Source organism: Perna viridis, chromosome 6, assembly GCF_037379345.1.
Source record: "Perna viridis isolate PV_CMFRI_1.1 ecotype Kerala chromosome 6, ASM3737934v1, whole genome shotgun sequence".
NCBI lineage: Eukaryota > Metazoa > Mollusca > Bivalvia > Mytilida > Mytilidae > Perna > Perna viridis.
Genome location: NC_142450.1, coordinates 30,638,815 through 30,659,587, shown reverse-complemented (window position 1 = coordinate 30,659,587; position 20,773 = coordinate 30,638,815). Strand labels below are relative to the sequence as shown.

Genomic DNA, 20,773 nt, shown 5'->3' with positions numbered 1-20,773 from the left:
GTTTATGCTTTTTTTTAAGTTTAAAAAAATATTGTTTATGTATTTCCCACCTAGAATTTCTTATTACAGTCTCTGAAATACAAATGTAATTGGTTCTAAATTTTGTATGTGAATTAAATTATCGATGTTTGACCACGTGGCTTGTACTTTCACTTTCACTTTGACTCTTACGTGCACTACTGAGTGCCGGTCTATGCCTTTCAAATAACACATGTACAACACGCACCTAGTATTAATCCTTAGGCACTATGCCTATGGTGAACTCACTATTGACAGAAAAATGAAATCTGGTTAAAGAGGAAGAATGCCTTTATCAGATCAGGTACTCCATATTGGTCAAATAGGCCATGTTGACGACGATAGTGGCGAACTTTTGAAGTAATTACCTCAGTCTATGAGCCATATATCCTTAATCCACAGATTATGTGAGTCATACTGCTAGAGGGTGTATATGGTGACAATTTCTGGCAAAGTGTCATAGGTAGTTGAGAAGTGAAAACTCCATATGCTAAGGTAGCTTGAATATTACTGAATAGAAAAAGAGGTTGACAGTGGGTAGATCAACATGCAATTTTTGTCACTTTTGTCAAAGAATTAAATATCTAAGAAATCGCATCTAGTGATTTATCGCAATATCTTGTGTGACGAGATTTCAGTATATTCGCCACAGCTATTTGCCACCTGTACTGCTATTGAAGTCAAAATTAAGTCATATAAAACACTGATCTCACAAAAGCAGGGGAAGCTACAGCTATAAACATCCTTTTATAATACACCCTCAGACCAACCATTTTGTATCGATTTAAAACAAATTTTATGATGATCGTTAGGGTTTTGAAGAAGGAGTTAGAACTTTAATTTAGGAGGAAATACCTTTCTCGAGGGCGTGACTAGGCCGCCATTTTTTTGTATCAACAGTTGGTCAAATAAAAACGTTGATATCACAAAAGAATGGGAGGCAACAGCTATGAAATTTCTTATATACACCTTCAGACTGTTTTTGTTCAATTTAAAACAAATTTTATGACAATCCCTCTGGTTTTGAGAAGGAGTTTGAATTTTAAATTAGGAGGAAACTCCCCCTTGAAGGTGGGGCTACGCTATCAGGAGTCAAAACCAAGGCATATAAAAACACTGATATCACAAATGCAGGGAAAGTTGCAGCGATAAAACTCCTTATACACACCCTTATGCCATTTCTGATCTATTTCAAACGAATTTTATGACGATTGATCGGGTTTGGAAATAGGAGTTTGAATTTTAAATGAGGAGGGAAGACCAAACTTCGGAGGTGGGAAGACCAAACTTCGGAGGTGGGACCAGGTTGAAAATTTGATAAGAGATTAAGGTCTCGAATCGAGGTATTATCAAAACAAAACATTGAAAAAGTCTGGAGGCAACTTGAGCTGGGATATTATTATTTTTTTTTCAAACCATATGGGTCAGAATACCTACATTTATTGTGATGAAGTGTTGAAGCAATGGAAATCATCCGCCATTAACAGGGCACACTCAGCATCAATGAAATGCATCATGGGTAATCTCGCTGTATACCGCCCCATGCAACATATTTATTATCATATTATGTAAAATTGTATGAGATTCCAATCCTTGCTTTTGTCATAGAGTTTAGTAAAAAAAGTAAATCTGTAACTCTTGGGTAATATTTGAAAAGTATTTATGGTTCAATTTGAATTTCTTTTCAAAATTCTTACTATGAGCTGTATACACCTTTTAAAATGTGTTCTGATATTTTTGTATGTATGTTAATATTTTAATTTTTTTTCTTGCAGGTTGGTTGTAGCATTTTAGAATGAATGAACTTTGAAATTGTAAAGTGAAATTTCAACGTACAGATCTTTTATAAATTTTATAAAGTTGATTGTGTTCAGTCTCAGTTATTGCCTTCTTGTTGATTAAGACCTACCTTAGTTTTTAAACAGTCCTGTGGCTTAGAAATGTTAAAATTAAGAGCCGAAGCAGGTTCTATGGTTGAAGAATTAATGTCTACTCTGCATACTTATATACAGTTTGAAATGAAATTTTAAATTGCTCTCAGTTTAGAACCAGATCATCATTCATTAAAAAATGTATTGATATGAAAACTTTATTTTAGTAAAAATACACATAACACTATAAGAATTCTTGTATTTTAATTATTCTGATCCCTTAATTGTTAGGACATTAATTCCATTCATAAAGGTAAAAAAAGGTAATTGAAATAAAATGTACCCTGAAGAGGCCATGCATTTAAACCAGTGTGAAATAGACTATAGTTAGAAAGCAGTAGTTACCAGGTAGTTCTTTCCAATCAATTTTACACCAGCTATCGGATCAAAAGCTATTTAATTTACCTGTAGTAAATTTATTTAATAACATTAATTGCAGGGAAAGGTTTAAAAATCCATGAAATGAATTAAAAAGTGACAGGACTGTGTGATCATGCAATCTGTTCAGCGTGCACCAGTTTCTTTATCCATTTTAAGGAAGGATGAGAAGAAGGGGCAAATTTCTACCTTCAATAGCTATGTGCCAAATTGGAGGGGGCATGGAGGTAGACACCCAACCCCTTCTAGTGTGGAATTTGACAGACAACTGGATAAAATTTCTCTATGGATAGAAGACTGGAACCATGAACAGGTGAATAGAGTCTGATTTTGTTTTCTTTTCTCTTCTTTTCTTTTTTTTCTTCTTTTCATTTTTTTCCTCTTATTTTTCTATTGTTTATTCTTTTTTTTGTTTTGGTCAATTAAAGAAATACTTCAAAATTTAGTAATTACTATAACCAAAATAAAAATATATACAACCAATTAAAATTGGTTTTAATTATACATGATCATAATTTTAGAATTAGCTTTTGGCATTTTTTGTTGTTGAAAAGTTTGATACTTGAAATTACTTTTCTTTCAATACAAAATTGGCGCTATAAATGAAAAAAGGACAAAATTGAAATGTACTACATGTATATATAGAAGAACCACTGAACAGACTAAATGATATATGAATTTATTACTTATTTGCTTGAATAATTTTACTATAAGCTTAATACAAGCTATTTCTACTTCTTTTTTCATTTAAATTTGAACATAAATTTCTTTTTATCCAATTCACAAATAAAAGATATTGAAGTACATATTTGTACAACTTAACACATGTTTAATTTAGGTTTACAAATAAGATAAGATACTTCTAATTTTCACCGTCTCTCTAATAGGAATTTAAGTATAAAAAGTATTCAAATTCACATATATTATTCTTATGATAAATATGGTCAATAGGTTTTATTTCAAATTAAAGATAATATTTTAACTTCTACAGTGCCAAATCATTTATGAATTAATGTACATTTTTTTCTGTTTACTTTTCTGAGGTGGTAACTAAACACACTTTAAAAGCTTTTCTATGATATTATTGATACTTTTGTTTTTAAATGAAATTTAAGCTTTTCTTTGACAAACAAAACTTGTTCATTATAATCCAAATAAGCTATGCTCTAATTATATTAATGCAAATGAGGTCTAAATACGTATAAAAGAGGATTGGGGATTTGAACCAATGGATTTAAATTCCATTCACTTGAATGTGAGGGATCAGAAATTATTGTATCCAGAATAATAGGTGATAGTATTTAAAATGTTTATCTATTTTCAGTAAATGCAAATTGTTTTCTATAGTTATTGTTCATATATTACTTTTGGAAAGTCAATATAACTTTCTTATATACAATACACAAATTCAGTATTAGAATCTCACTGTGAAATATATGTCTTATTTACCTGCTTCTATTCAATTTCAACAAACCAGATGCAATTGATTCAGTGTACCCACAGACTAAGGCTAAATAAAAATACAAAAGTGTTAGAGAAGAAAATATAAAGCTATTTAATCACACTGAAAGGTATGCAAATTTGAAAATGAATAATCTGTGCTACTCCTGACTTAATTGATGACTTTTATGTACAAGGAAACTTGTCGAAACTTGACCCTGAATAAACTTAGAATGAGTCTGAAGACTAATATAATGCCTCAAAGTCCCTTCATATAAACTTTGAACTAAATTGATAAAACATGCCCTTACAGAGCAAATTTCTATTGTAAGAAATCATGTCCCAATAATAGCTAAATTTGTGCTTTCTGTATTGTGTTCTTTCTTTGTTTTTTTTTCTTGCATTGAAATGAAGGTACTAAATACAGTATTTTAGATGTGGCTTAGATTTGCAATTTGGGGGTGGAGGTATTCACCACAAAAAGGGGAAAAATTCATTTTTATATCAAAAGTAAACTTCAATATTGAAAGGCAGATACTATGATTAGATCTAAGCATTTTAATCAATAAAGAATATAGTAAATTGACTTCTGCATATTAATTAAAAGATTAAGAGATGACTCTTTATTCATTCATTCTAATGTGCACAAATTGATTTAATTAAAGATAACATTGTGAACTATGTAACAACTAGGGGACGTTATTTTTACAGTTTTTAGCAAGATTCCTGTAACACTCTACAAATGAATTGGGCTAATACAGTTTAGAGATGGGTTCATAGGGAGGGATCTGGGTATCGGAACTCTCCTTTTTTATATATTTGCTAGTTTTTGTGCAAATTTGGGCAAGATTAGAAAATGATAGCCTTTTTTATATTTTTGATTCCAACCCTATAGTTGTTTGTATATGTCTTCAATTCTTGGTTTAGGAGTAGATTTAGTATACTTCATCAGCCAACTTGTACATGTATGATAAATTGGATACTAACTTTACTGCTATACTATTGATGTTTTAAATGTAAACCATTACAGATTTGTGCATTAAAATCTACACATTATACCTGAACAAAAACTGGATGTAAGCTGATGGTTTATATGCATCAAATTATAAAACTAATTCACTGAAAGGTTTCAATAGTATTGGTTTAAAATAGTTTTCCCTTAATAAGTGAATAGAATGGGACTACAGATTTCTGTCAATACTATTCGTCCTAGTTGTTTAGGCTTTTGATGAACTTAATTGGTAATTAAAAACATCAATTAAGTAGTATTGAATGTTTTCCTAACTGACACCATTGTAGTTTTATACTGAGAAATGATAAGATTGATTTTTCCTTAGTTACTTGTCATTATATTGTGACATTTATGGAAGTTTTACATTGTAATTGTATATTAACACTGTTAAGCAGGAAAGTGTAAAATATTGAGTTATTGACAAGTATTGTAAAATTTATTTAAAATTGTATCACAATTCTTTTAGATGTTGCATTTTAGTAAAAGTTAGCCAATTTAAAAATCAATATTTAGTATTACATTTCTGATGGTCTAAACAATGGTTATGAGGTGGCGCTTTTATATATTTCATACTTCTATATAAAGCCTAAAAATAAAGGAATAAGGTATTGACTTTCTGAAAGCGTAAATTTCTGGCCTGAAATTTTAGTAATATTATAAGTTACCACAATGTCTTACAAAAGTTTGATTTCTCTGATAACATCTTCTATAAATGTTGGTGAAGGCAGGGCTAAAGAATTCCTGTGGAAAGTGAAATTTAGGACAAGTAAGTTGATAGTCCTATATATTTATTTCAATGATTGCAAAGTAAACTCTCATACCAAGTTTTATCATGTGGAATTTTCTAACAATTGTGCCTGGTCCATTCTCCTAGGTTTTAGTAGATTTGAGTCACTCATTTATTCTTATTTAGTTTTTGTGTGTATTATTTTCGTTGTGGTGTTTTCTTGGTCTAGCCTTTATCACATGATTATGAATATTAGTATCTTGTTTTATGTTCTTAATATGGTCACCTTGTTTTAACTTCTAGAACACTGTAAGGTGGTTTTTTTTTTGTTTTTTGTTTTTTTTTACAAACATGTAAATTTGTGGAATTTTTCAAGCAATATGGTTACATATTTGGCTTTTAAAATTCAAATTCAGAATGGCAGGAAAATGCTTGAAGTAGTCTGTGTACTTTCGGATCTATGTCCTTATTTTTAATAATATGGTTGCTTTGTGCTTTAATTCATCCTTGCCATTGATTAATTCTGAATACTTGTATTGTTGTCTTCAGAGGTGCCGTTTGATAGAGGCCTTGCTAAGACGCAGCAATCGTCAGCAGTTTCAGTTCCTGTACACTGTTATGCAGCCACATCAACACAGAGATTTCATGTATACTGCACAGAAACAGTTTCCAGAAGCAGAGTTTACACCTGTCAGTACACACACTACCAGGGAGGTTAAGGTTAGTTCTGGTAGATTCCAAAAAGAGTACATGTATGTACATGTACATTGTATTATCAAAGGGTTTTTTTATGCCCCCGGGACAAACTGTAGGGGGGCATACTAATTTATCCCTGTCCCTCCATTCTTCCGTCCATTCATCTGTTTGTCCATTTGTCCGTCTGGATTAAAATGATCATGGCTTGTCCAGCTATCTCCTAACACAGTTTTCAAACTATATCTAAAATATTTTACAGGATATTTCAACACATGATGAAAGTGTGCAGAGCCAAGGGATTTTGATTTTCGTGAAATATTACAGAAATTGGTGATAGTTACACTTAATCATTTTCATCAGAAATAGGGCTATATGGCTTGTCTGGCTATCTCCTCGTACAGTTTTTGAATTATATCTAAAATATAATATTTACAGGATATTTCTACAGATTATGAAGGTTAGCAGGGTCAAAAGATTTCCATTTTCGTAAAATACATGTATTACGGAAATTGGTGATAGTTAGACTTAGTCATTTTCATCAGAAATAAGGCTATATGGCTTGTCTGGCTATCTCCTCATACAGTTTTTGAACTACATCTAAAATATTTTACAGGATATATTTAAACATGATTAAGGTGTGCAGGTTCAAAGGGTTTTGATAGTTGATAGTTGGACTTAGTAATTTTTGTCAGAAATATACCCCAAGCAACAAAGTTAGGGATTTGTTATTGGGGTATTAACATGTTTATGTATCTGTCAGTCCGTCCATCAGTCCTCTTTTCCTCATCTCAACTAGTCTGACACTACCAAACAGAATTTCATGACACTATATGGCCAGGATACAATATGTAGATATGCATATGTTTAGGAAATTCTGATTCCCAAATTGATCCCCAAATTTTTTTTTGTCAATGCAAGTCTTGGAAAGATTGAGCTGAACTAACAGACCATGAATATCACAAGTCTTGGAAGGATTGAGCAGAACCAACAGACCATGAATATCACAAGTCTTGGAAGGATTGAGCTGAACCAACAGACCATGAATATCACAAGTCTTGGAAGGATTGAGCTGAACCAACAGACCATGAATATCACAAGTCTTGGAAGGATTGAGCTGAACCAACAGACCATGAATATCACAAGTCTTGGAAGGATTGAGCTGAACCAACAGACCATGAATATCACAAGTCTTGGAAGGATTGAGCTGAACCAACAGACCATGAATATCACAAGTCTTGGAGAGATTTCTTAATCTGCTTTGTATGTCTTCATACAAAAATAAACATGTTCTTAATTTGGCAAATCTAGCGAGCGGGGGCATTATCAGTGTCTTACACATTTGATTTACTAAAAAATTCACTACAAACAAATGACGTGGAGGCTCCTGTGACAAACAGGGCTTCTAGTTTAACAGTTAATTTCAAGTAAATTTTTAAGCTTTTCATGGAAGAATTTAATTGTCAAATGAATAAACCAAAAAGGAAAAGTAACAATTTTTCCTATTTTTAGCCACAGTCAAATTCAAAACTAATGTTTTAATAGTTTTTTTTTTAAATACTGTTCTATTAAAATAGGTATTTTGACCCATAAAAGAAGAACCCCAAAAATGAGACTAATCATTTTTATTTTATTTGTATTATTATTTTTTTTAATTCAATGTTTTGAAATATGTTATTGTATTTTGATTCTAAAGATGAATCAGACAAACAGACGTTTTGGTTTCTTTAACAATCATCTTGATAAATGATTACATCTTGATTTAATTGGTTAATACATACAATGAAACTATTCAAATACATTAGTTACATCCTAACAACTTGTATGTTCATTTCCTTGGATCTGCTATATAACATGAAATATTTTTGACTGGTTCTGGTGTATAAACTTTGACTGGGAATTTTCCCGTACTTTTCTTTTGTAGAACAATACTAAATTTTTAGTGATTTTTTTTCTCCACTGGCCAATTTTTATTTTCACTCTTATTTTATATACAGTTTTTAAGATGCTTACTGAAGGATTTCCAATAAAAAAGATATTTGCAATTAAGAAATGCATGAATCACTAATTATAAACTTCTGCCTGGTTTTAAGGCAGAGTTGTACTTAATACAAATGCATAGTTTGGTCATTTTCTCTTCCAATAAAGACCAATTTCTTTCTCATTTGCATTTATAATTGGACGGATTAAATTTAATAACATACTTGGCCCTTTAAAACTCTTAATATTGACAAACTGTTTCCTAGCCACAGATAATATTACTTCCTGAGATACCAGACTATTCATTGTCAGAATTAGACTGAATTCCTTAACATCAATTTTAACACATTTTCCATTTAGATTATATTATATTTGATCATTTTTTTTGTGCATAGTGAAATATATTAAATCTACTGTGAAATTTATGTTTAAATATCTTGTAATCTTCTGACAGATTACATGTATTGTAAATAAATCTCTCTGACTGTTTTGTCATTGATGTTATTAAGGTATAAAACTAATCAGTGAAGAACCTATTAGGTACTATTGTACAAGTAAAAAGCCAAAACAACTGAGGTAGTGCTTTAAAGGCCAATAAACTTATAAGATGCTGTTCTAAGGTAAAAGTGAAGTGCCAAAATATTTAGGGAGTACTTTAGGTGGTGTTATTGAAAAGTCAGTGTAGTAAGTTTTAATTATTGCACTTTGTAGCTTTTAACACAAGGTGAGCCCTTAGATTTAGTGCAGTATGCTAGTTCTCCGAGTACAAGTATTCAGTATGTACTTTCTAGCATCAATGAACTACAATATTCAATCCATTTTTAGCTCACCTGGCGGAAGGCGTTCGTCATTGTCATTAACAATTTTTCAAAACTCTTCTCCTGTGACACTACTGAACCAATTGGAACCAAACTTAGGAAGATTGTTCTTTGGGGTATCCTGCATAGAACTGATTTGGAGATTTTTGATCTGTCAAAAAACATTGCCACCATTACTAAAAATAGAACAAAGGGAGTCAGACTGTAGTTTTTTACATATATCTCCAAAATCATTAGATCAAACCAAATTCTGCAAAAAGAAAACTGTTTAGCATGATTAGATCTATCTGTAGTCAAATTTTCGTTTTAATCCATTGAGGCTTGTTGGAGTTATTGCCCTTTTTAGAAGTTTTTTGGCTATTTTCAATATTATTTCATTCAAAATTCTTCTATGACATTACTTGATCAATTGGAACCAAACTTGATATGATTTTTCCTTAGGGTATCCTGCATAGAACAGTAATGGGGATTTTTGATCTGTCGAAAAACAAGGCTGCTGTTACTAAAAATAGGACATATGGGTCAGACATTAGTTTTTCGCATGTATCTTCAAAATCTTTAGGTTAAGTCAAATTTTGACTAGGTAAAAGTGTTTAGCTTGATGAGATCTATCTGTAAGAAAATTTTTGTTTTATTCTGTTAAGCCATAATGGAGTTATTGCTCTTTTTTTATGTTATTTCTATTCCAAATCTTCTCTGACACTACTTGACCAATTGGAACTAAACTTGGTATGAATGTTCCTTGGGATATCATGTGAAGAACTGATTTGGGGATTTTTGTTCCATGGAAAAACATGACTGTCATTACTAAAAATAGAACATAGTGGTCAGGCAGTAGTTCTTCGCATATTATATCTCCAAAACCATTAGGTTTAGCCAAATTCTTTCAATTGTTGAAATGATCCTTATCTTAAGGCCTTCAGGGATGAAAGTGTCAAATGACTTCCAGTAAAAGTTATTGCCCTTAAAAGGTGAAAAATAATGTTTTTTTTTTCTTTTTTTGTTTTTTTTTTACAGTTTTCAGCCAATATCTTGGAAACTGTGATAGCTAGAAAGAAACTTTCAATTGCTGAAATGATCCTTATGATAAGTCCTACCAAAGTTTTCTTGAGTCAAAATTGTTGGACAACTTCTTGCTTAATTTATTACCCTTGAAAGCAAATTTAACCAGGTGAACGATTAAGGCAGGAGCCTCTTGTTACAATAGAGCAAAGGATATCTCCAGTGTTAACAGTTTATACACATGCTGTCTTATTATCAAAATATGGTGATATGAGTTTTGATCATATGATTAAAGTGTGATAATAACTTGACAATTTTCTGTTTCTGGTTAAAAAAAAAAACAAAGGTAATCTGATAATATTCTGAAATCTCGCAAAAATAATGTCTTCCCCCAGTTTGGTTGGAAGACATATTGTTTTTGCCCTGTCTGCCTGTCACACATTTATAAGAGCAACTCCTCAGATACTACTGCACCAAATGTTATGAAACTTTGTAGGTAGTTATGTTCTACTGAATTTTGTGGGAGTTATACCCCTTCGAAATTTGAAACAAGGGGAGACATACATTTTACTAGGCAAAAACAAACTTCAGTTTTACTATTCAATGAAAACTGATATTAATTTTATTATAACAAAAGTACATTTACACTTAGCCTTTACTTTTTGATGATTAACTTGAATTAAGTTTTCTTTTATTATAGAAAAGAGTTGAACTTCACAGAGAAGACAACTACTTCCGGGTCAAGAGTGCATACCTTCACCTTGACGATGAGGTCAAGGAGCAAAACAAAGTCAATCGCACCATTCGACTGCCAGACATACTGAAGGAAAATCAACTCATCATTCAGAAAAATGATACGAATATAAGGTTTGTTATTCAAAATTATACTTAATCTGTAATTCTGGCCAAGCAAAAACATACCATTTGTTGTCTAATTGTACCACTAGGGTGGTCTAGACTAATGGTAGCTTACATGCCTCAAGTATGAGAGGTCATGGGTTTTACTTCTGGCCATTCAGGTCATACCAAACTTTCAAAATTGGTAGTCACTGCTTTTTCACTAGGTATGTCACATATAAAAGGGATGGAGTTGTGATTGGTTGGCTTGAGAGTCAGAATAATGTGTCTTTGCTAAGTGATGAGCTTCCTTGTTGATTGATGCTTTTTGTGTGTTAGCACCTTAAAAATATGGCATAACGTGTAAGACAAACGCTGAATAGAATCAGTCAGGTTTATATTAAAATGCTCTTAAACTACAATCAATCAATCAATTGCCAAACTGCTAGTATTGCTATGTTGTTAGGCAGGTTTCTAATTGCTGTTATATGTAAAGCAAAAAAATGGGGATGATACCCATGAGACAACAACCTTGGTATAGTGAAATTATTTTCTATAAATGAGCAAGAGGGCATTTGATAGTTGATTTGTAGAGAGAGTATCATTCTTATAAAAAAATTTTATGTCAAGATATTTTCATGAGAGACTTTAATTCTATATTTCAGCCTTGGAACCAAATCACAGGCAAGTTTGCCAAAACTATGTACAGCTCCAAAAAGACGTTCTAACAGAAGTATACATAAATACAAATTGCTGCAAACCAGTAAAGAAGATCTATATAATGGCCCAGCTGTTGATAGGTAAGTTTTTTAGGAGTCTCGTTAAGGAAAATTTTATACAGAATTTCATGTGTTTTGGCCATTTAAATGTGTTTAGAGCTGGTGGAGGACTTTATAATTGAACATACATGAACAACATGTGAGAAACTTTGTTAAATTTTATGATGACTTTAAAAACATTGAAACTTTCCAATCAATTAGGGCTATGTTTTTACCATGTTTGCTTCTTATCCAAAGCTACTTCAAGTAATGTCTAAATTATAAAATATGACTAGATATATTAAGCTTCTTGCATTTAAATTGGACCGTTTTAATAAAATATGACTCAGGAACTCTCCTTTAAATTGATTGATTGGACCCAATATACACAATATCCACTTGACTGCATTAAAAACTACTTGTATCCAAGTTCAAGTACCTGAATCGTGAATTAAAGATAGATGGAACAAAAGTAAAGTTCCATGTCCTGGTGTACAGGTTTACCTCATGTAGAAATAAAGAATAATCCCAGAGAAAAGGATGAGTTGAAGAATAAATTTGCATATTACATGCTTTACCAATTTACTATGTGTATCACATCATTTAGGAGCTTTATTTTTTATGGTTTACAATGCAGGACAATTGTCCATTTTGATAAAGTATTATTCCTAAGTAGATACCTCTATGCTCTCTAAAGCTTAGTCAATTAAATTTTGGGAGATGAAGCATGGAAAAGTACATTATATATATTTTACCTACCTAGATCCTGTATATGAAAAAAAGGAAGTGTAGTTTAGGTTGCTCTATTCATATTTGCTTATATAACTTTTACACAAACTTCATGGTGTTTCTTTTAAGGACTTTAAATCACAAGAGCATTTTAAGTGTTTTTAAATACTCAAGACTTTTATTGGTAGTTTTTTTTTTCAAATTTCTGCATTGTAATGTTGCTCTTTTCATATGTTTTATACCAAGGTATTAAAGGCATTTATTTTTAACTTGACAATATTTATATAAGCTGCATTTAAATGCCAAAATCATTTTGAAAACCATGCTCAATTGTTTGGCAAATACTATTTAATATGAAAATGAACCCAGTAAAATGCAAAGATATTGGTAATAAAGTTTAATGATTAGTTTTTTTCTTAAAGCCAGTGATATGAAAGGATGAAAAAGTAGAAATGAAATTGAAAAAAAAATATGTCATTATGGTGTTTTATTTACTGTTTTGTCATCATTTGATATATGTATACTGAACATTATATGTAAGATATAATTACTGTGATAATCTGAAACGTTCATGAATGTATTGATGAAGTGTATCCCCTGCATTTTATATATAATGAATATTACAAAAAGCAATAAATTGGTCGTGCTTTGGGTTCTAAAAGATAGACAATTAACTCAAGTTCCATTGTACCTTATGATAAGCTGTAAGAAGACCAGGTTATATTGGATTGTTACTTATCAAAGTTCATTGTAATGTCAGTTGTGTGCCCAAATCTAGGTGGTGGCATTTAATAGAACAAATGATTATGCTGATTTTCAGACAAATGTAATTTTGGTGTTTTTTATTTCTTTATATACTTTTCCCAAGGCTCTGGAGTCCATATCTTTGCTAGTAATATTAGCCTACAGTATCTGGAGAATTGATAAGAATTATCTAGTGAATGTTCTTTATTTTTAGAGATTCTTGATCTTCTTGTGAAATATTTGTTCACAAATAAAAAAATTCTGTTGTTATTATACTTCCAACAAACAAAGTTCAGGGACTAAATAGGAACCACTCTATCTGTCTGTCTGTCTGTCTGTGCAGATTTTTGTCTGGGCAATAACTTCTTTGTTCTTATACATAGGCATACCATATTTAGTGCATGGGTGTATCACCCTCTGATGATGTGTCACATACATTCATGACCTCTGTATGATCTTGACTTTTGACCTCAAGGTCAAATTCATAGGTTTTGTCTTTTAATGTAGGCTTTCCATTTTTGGTGTGTGGATGGATCCCATTATTTCATGTGTAGGGTACATTCATCATCATCGCACTCAAGTTAGACAGTGGTTTTTATCATGCATACTATATTTGGCACATGGATGTTTTACCATGAGACAGTGCAAATTTATTGGGTTGTATAAGAGTCACTCTGTCTGTCTTTCTGTCTGTCTGTGCAGATTTGTGTCTGAGCCACACACCTCCTTCTTTCTTCAACATAGGCATACCATTTTTGGCACATTTCATGTATGGGGCACAACTTTTTTGTCTTTTGATTTAGGCTTTCCATTTTTGATGTATGGGTGGCAGGAGGTATCTTTTAATTAGTGGGTTTTACTCACAGTATTTCTATTTCATGCCTGATATTTACTTTCTCAAGCTCCTTTCTTGTCCCTGAAAATACATGTATTGATTGCCTTAATTAGCTTTGAACAACTTGACAGTCTGCATGGTGTGAAATAGGGTTACCTTTTGCAAGTTTTTCCACAGTGCAGTTGTTTGATTTTTATAAGACCTTTTTCCCAGTAATATTATCACAGATTTGCTTTATTTTCAGATTTGTTGACATGCCTGTAAGAAGGCACATTCAAAATGAAAGAGTATCACAGAGTTTCCCTGTGTTTAGCAACCGCGATGATAATAGTGCAATGTCTTCGGACCCCTCTACAACTGCCAAATCAATACAGGTGAGCCATCAATGTCCTATAAAAGTCAAATTATATACTGTATAAATTTACTCATTTTAAGCTCATCATTTATGAAATATGAAATGTTTGTTTTTGTATACCTTTTTCAGAGAAGAGTTTTTATTTTGAAGATTACATTATTTAACCTTCTATATATTTTCTTAGGTCATCAGGTTTGGAAGAGAATTGGCTAGTTTTGCAATTAAATAACAATAATGTTTCTCCCTTTTTTCAGTCCAAAGTATCTAAGTCTGAGACTGAGAGTATATCAGATTTAAGTACCAATGCCAGTACAGTTGTTCATTGGTATACAGATTTATGGACAGGTAATGTAGATTTAATTTAATCTAATTTAGCATTCTTTATTCTGAAAGAATGATATTCTGGACTGTAAAATCAGAAATTATTGTGACTGGCTTAAATTCACTGTAATTAAAACTTGCATTGTGAACTTTTGACCTTAATTGATGCTGGATTTATTTTTAAAACTATAAGTGAAATAAAGTACTGTAATACAGTAATGCTGTAGCACAAGCGTATATTTTAAATTCTGTTCTATTTTATGACTGCACTCAATGAGTGGGTGCTACATAGATATCCCCTTGTCTGTCCATCTGTCTGTCCAAATTTGGTCACAATTATCTCCCTATGAATGGTGTTGTGTGGCTTTATATAGATGGGGCATATGTTGTAAGCAGTTTTGATTGCTTTAAGAATGTGGATATCGCTAGCATGACAATGCATACAACTTCATGTTACAATTGATTTGAAAAACATTTCATACATTGATATAGAAATTTTGAAATGCATAAATTGCTAGAAACTTTACAATACAAAGTTCAAAATTCCTCAGTTTTAATAAGGTTCCTACATTAATGTATATGACTTAAAATCAATTCTTCCACATAGATTTTATTTGTAGGTACATTTCGACGATTCAGAATATTTTCTTTGGATCTCTTACTAACACTTTATAGAGAACCTTAGTACAAACTGCCTTTTTTTATCATGAATATAAACTCTTTTACTATCTGCAGTACTTGATTCTATGTGGTAACTAGAAAGAAAGCACGGTTTTTAGTTTTTAATCATGTCAAAGTTATTCACTTTAATTCCTTGTTTGTAAGTTGAATAAAGGTTCTTGTGACATTGACATAAATAATGAAGTAGTTTGGGGAAGTTTGAATGTTCTAAGTTTATCAAGTTCAAATATTTTATAGAATTTTATAAAACGTATATTAAATGCTTTCAAGAGCAAATAAGATTAGAGTTGAAGTTAGAAAGAAATTTTTACAGATATAGGAATTTATCAGGAAAAATAAACACGACTTTTTCCATTTCCCCTGTAATATTTACTAATACAAACCTTTTTATCTGTAAATACATTTAATTTGACAGGACTAATTGTATTGGTGTGATTTGTACAAAACTTGAATGGACAACGATTTAAAGATTGAATAGGGCTATTAGATATCGTATTAACCCCATTCCACGTATTTCATTTCAGAAAATATTCAATATATATTTTATTTGTGATTTAATCTATATTAGAGCCATAATTAAAATTTGTATGTTTAACTTGCAATAGAAAACTAATTTCCCATATGTTGTAGATTTGAAAAGAAATGAATTCCTGCATAAACTAATATTGAAATTGGACCCAAGGCAACACCACTTTATATCAAGTTTTCTAGCGGTAAGACCTATTAAGGCACAATGCATTTATAAGTTGATGTCATACTTGAAAGGCTTTAAAGTACAATCAAATCTGTCTTAAGGATGTTTGCTGCTCATTTTCTGTCATTTTTGGCAGATTTTGATTCCCATGGTTTTCTTCATTTCATAGCATTAATATTTTTTGCCTAGTGACCTCCACATTTTTTTCATAATTTCATTAAACACACCTAAAAATGATATTTGGAAAGTTTTTATGAAATCCTTGTTAATTTTTCAGTGTTTTTATAGATACATGTAAAACCTACAAAGACAAAACCTATGGAAAATCTAGAGAAATCCTTTTCCCTCCAAAATTTCAAATGTATACATGTATCTCAAAAACAAGTGCACTGATCTATTTTTTTCTTCTTATGTTGTTTAAGCATGAAAGATTTTAAAAGATTTCACAACCCTTTGAAATCCTTATTATTCTTAAATAGACCAGCAAACATCCTTATATGAACAAAAGCATGGCCACATAGTACAGGTGGTCCATACATAAAGGTTGGTTTATCATGGAATGCACTAACTGGGATGCTGTAAATGTGTCAATTTTCGCAAGTGTAATTTTTTAAAACTATGTTTATCATTTTATAAAACCATAATAATTAATTGATACCCATAAATATGTTTACTTGATAGAATCTGTAAAAATTCGCAATTATGAAAAAAATTAATGCTTACATGATCTAAGTGATTGTCTAATACAAGGTATTGGAGAATACAGGTGGTTGCTAAGACAGTTTAAACTATATATATACAAGTTCTATTCACTTGAACAAATTGTACACTGTGAAAGTACTTTAATTTGTTGATACCAATTTTCGTGGATTAGGAAAGGAATCCATATTCGTTCATTCTTGAATTTGTGGTTATGAAATTTTCAGTTTACACATCAGTGAGAATCTCCATCTCGCTGGGAACCAAATTTCATGGTTTGGCACGCCTACGAAAACCACGAAAATTGTTACCCCACAAAGAATAGTACTTTCTCAGTATGTCATCTGCCGTGATGTCTGGTTTTGCCATTTTCTTTCAATTTTCTCTGAAATCAGTTTTTATGCCTACATGATATGCCTACAAATTTGCCTGTAACATGATAGAGTGCGCTTTTTACCATGATTAACCTACCTTTTTCATAAGATGAAAGGAACATTAGAATCTATATGAATATTCATGAATCAGGAATTACACATAGAATAATTTATACATATCTTAATTTAATATACAATTTTTAAGCAAGTAATAAAACAAATGCGCAGGTATGAATTTCTTTGGAAAAATAGAAAGTATACGTAAAGCATGCTAAAGCAGAATGATATAACATAATACATTCCAGGTTAGACAACATCGTGATTTCTTGTCATTACTACCAGAGAAGGTAGTTTTACACATACTAGACTTCTTAGACCCAAAGGAACTGTGTAAATGTGCAATGGTAAGATTTACAGAAAGTTTCAAGAAATTTTGTATACTTAAGATGTAACCGTGCAATCATTTTCAATTTTGAATACAAGTGTATTTTGTTAAAAATAACCATTTTCATTTTAAAAGGGAAATCAAGGAAACCAGGATTTGAATTTGATTCTTGTATATTTCAAACAACTTAAGGAGATGATAATGTGAAAATGCTCTTCTTTGAAGTTTTGAATACTCCTTTATTATCACAAAATTGGATCTAGTGATGTGTCCATGAACTTCTTAAAAGATATATTATGAAAAGAGGACTGTATAATATCAGATATTTTCTACAATTCAGCATAAATATTTTGGCCTCTCCAACACAAAGGTCCTGATTCTCAAATAAAAATCAGGTAAAAGAATCCTTCTCATTTAATTTATTGGTGTTGACAGGTCAGTAAATCCTGGTATAGTGTAGCTACGAACAATACATTGTGGAAATGGAAATGCGATAGTGTAACAATTAAAGTGACAGTCCCTGCCACTCCAGTCTGGAAACATATCTACAGAGATAATGTCATATTGGAAAGGAACTGGGCTGCTGGGAAATTCCGAACTCTTGATCTGAAAGGAAATACAGCTCCGTATGTAAAATTTATTAAATTGCTACCATAAAATCAGAGCGGTTTTAAAACGTTAATGAGTGTGCAATACTTGTTCTGGGCATGAGTTAAATTTTCTAGTGTTCTTGGCATGAGTTATAATATTTTGGTTATTCATAATAACCAACTGATTCTCCTATTTATTATATAGATTTAAAATTTTTTTTCAATATAAATTTTAAATTTTGTGTTCAGCATATTGATATTTACGCTGTGGCGTTTTTGGTAGAGAAACTTCAAAAGTGAATTCAAAAAGTGATTTATAGAAGTTTTTTAAATTTAAGGAATATTCGATAAATCACTGCTTTCTATATAACAACACATATTTATAGCCCTTTAAACAACAGTAGAATTATGTTGGTTTCCAATGTGTTTACCTGAACTGACCAGTCACTCTGCCCAATATATTTTATTGCCATTTTTTTAACACAATGTAATGACTATTTTTAGTAAACAAAAACTTTTATAGTCAACTCTTTATTCATCAGATAAATCTTAAATTTTTTCTAACTATTATGAAACTAGAATCACAAAATATATTTTCAAGTTTGGTTTGAGGTAAATATATCTAAGTACTTCTCTGTCTAAGAATCAGGTAAAATGTGTATAAGATGTAGCACATGAAGGAAAAACACAAAGATTTTATCTCATTATCCAAGTATGTAAACCTCATAACCTCAAGAAATTACTTTTTTAAGATACTGATAGGTCAAATTTAGTTGAATTGTACCATTGAAAAATGGCAGGAAAATTTTCAGTTGTTTTCTAGAGGTATTGAATATGTTTGAGGCAGTAAAGACAAAATTAAGAAAACTGATGTGCTGCTCGTTGCCCGATTCTTACATAGAATGGTACTTAAATTATGGGGTATAATGTATTTCTGAAACCATTTGTTATATCATCATCTAAGGTCATTTTATGATATTGAGTTAAAATGTATTAATGAAATTGTTTGTTTATAATGAGGTATTATTTATTTCTGAAATCATTTGTTATATTAGAGTTTGGTCTTCCTTTCCAGAGATGAAGAACTTTGGTATATGTTTGTTATTTATTATTTCAAATATTTTTTCTTGTTTTTAGCTTTACCATTTTACAGAGCAATATTCACCCCTAGAGCTTTTATCATTATATTCACATACATTTTTATATTTTACTTACTGCATTTTTGTAACTATTGTACCTTTGTTGTAAAAAAAAAAAGACAAAGGGAGATAATACCCTCTTTTTCTGAATTTAAATTTTAGATATTTTTATGTGCACTGTTAGCTTTTCTCTTGCACTGTTTATGTTATATTTTCCTGTCTTTATGCTGTTTGAACGCATTTACCCTCCTGCTTTGAATTATTAAATACAATACAGTACAATTATATCACAGTGTATATTGTGAGCGCTTTTAATGACAAAATTTAAAATCCTTAAATATAAACATTATTTAGACTTTTAATTATGATTTGTGATGTTCAAGATAATGTTTTTTTCATTTTCTTTTTTTTTGTGTGATTTTTTTGCTAATTGGTATTATAACTTTAAAAATTGAGAAAAAAAGAGGTATTTTATTTATATTTTTAGGATAGAGTCTGTGATCTTTGATAGGAACATTTTAGTGAGTGGAAGCCAGGACAAAACAGTAAAAATCTGGGATATTAGGACAGGAAGATGTGCTCATACATTTGAGGGTCACCAGGGCGGGGTTTGGTGCCTCAGTTTCTTCACTCCAAATCTCATACTTAGTGGTTCACATGATGGTACTATTAAAGTGAGTGGAATATTGAATACTGATTGCATGGCATGATTTTTGAAAAACTGTAAATTGGTTTGATATTTAGAATATTAAAAAACCTACTGAAGTACTTCGGTATTAATTAATCCATTTGGAGGGGAGGGTCCACCGTGCACTCCCAATCATCAATTGTCGATTTTTATGTACCTTAATACCTCCCTTCACCAAATCAATTTATTGCCAAAGAATATTTTTGGATTCTCTTTCAGTATAAGCATGTATTTGTACCCCACTAGGTCAAAACAACAAGATTTTTGTGATTTAATTGTTTGAGCGCCTAAGTCTTCCTTGGACAGTATGTGTGAACAAACTAAACATATTTAGGTATCATCATGTAGCCCAATGTCTTAGTTTTATAATGGTACCAAGAAAGTTGCAGTAATATTTAGGGTTTGGGGGTAAAGTGAAAAAAATGTACCCCTACCCCAGTGAAAAATTGCTTAAATTGACATAGTTTTCCCCTATGGTTCAGTGCAAAATGGTTTATTTGGTATTTTCTGTTTAGTATTAATCAGGAGTAAATATTAGGAAATGCAAACTGGTAGCCCAGACCATATTTTCGTTTAATTTTTTTTTTTATGTTCAACTAAATATTACCCAAAAGTTTGGTAGGCCAGCTCAAAATCTAGTAACCATGGGCTACTGGGCAACTGCAATTTTTTATCCCTGAGTATTATCACAATTAATACTTCAGATGAATTTGATGAATTTTGATGAATTTTGGCGATTTTTGTAGTAAGAAATTATCAAAAATGCAAAAAATGAGATTTTCAATTTTTCCAAGTTTTCTTGATACCATTGTAAAGCTGTAAATGTAAAAATGGGTTTTTGCCTCAACAAGGTATAAAAATTAGCAGGAAACACCAAAAAATGCATTAGTTTATTTTTTTTACAAAAAGATTTGTAAATGGGAGGTATAAGGGTACCTGAAAATC

General features: G+C 31.0%; 1 protein-coding gene across 3 annotated transcripts in view; it reads left to right on the top strand.

Annotated features, from left to right (window-relative positions):
* The window catches only part of LOC148614517 (uncharacterized), a 30,883-nt gene that overhangs the window by 5,547 nt on the left and 4,563 nt on the right, over positions 1–20,773 (top strand). The window contains exons 1-12 of one of the 3 annotated variants that reach the window (XM_088588637.1): positions 164–322; positions 2,389–2,640; positions 6,056–6,226; positions 10,700–10,866; positions 11,502–11,636; positions 14,147–14,276; positions 14,512–14,602; positions 15,890–15,972; positions 17,332–17,430; positions 17,847–18,037; positions 19,077–19,091; positions 19,628–19,814. In XM_088588637.1, the coding sequence (XP_088444763.1) occupies positions 2,443–2,640; positions 6,056–6,226; positions 10,700–10,866; positions 11,502–11,636; positions 14,147–14,276; positions 14,512–14,602; positions 15,890–15,972; positions 17,332–17,430; positions 17,847–18,037; positions 19,077–19,091; positions 19,628–19,814 (1,467 nt within the window). In that variant the 5' untranslated portion in view covers positions 164–322; positions 2,389–2,442. Of the gene's footprint in view, positions 1–163; positions 323–1,803; positions 2,641–6,055; positions 6,227–10,699; positions 10,867–11,501; positions 11,637–14,146; positions 14,277–14,511; positions 14,603–15,889; positions 15,973–17,331; positions 17,431–17,846; positions 18,038–19,076; positions 19,092–19,627; positions 19,815–20,773 lie in introns of those variants that run through there. The other 2 variants (XM_088588638.1, XM_088588639.1) reach the window with 2 other exon arrangements.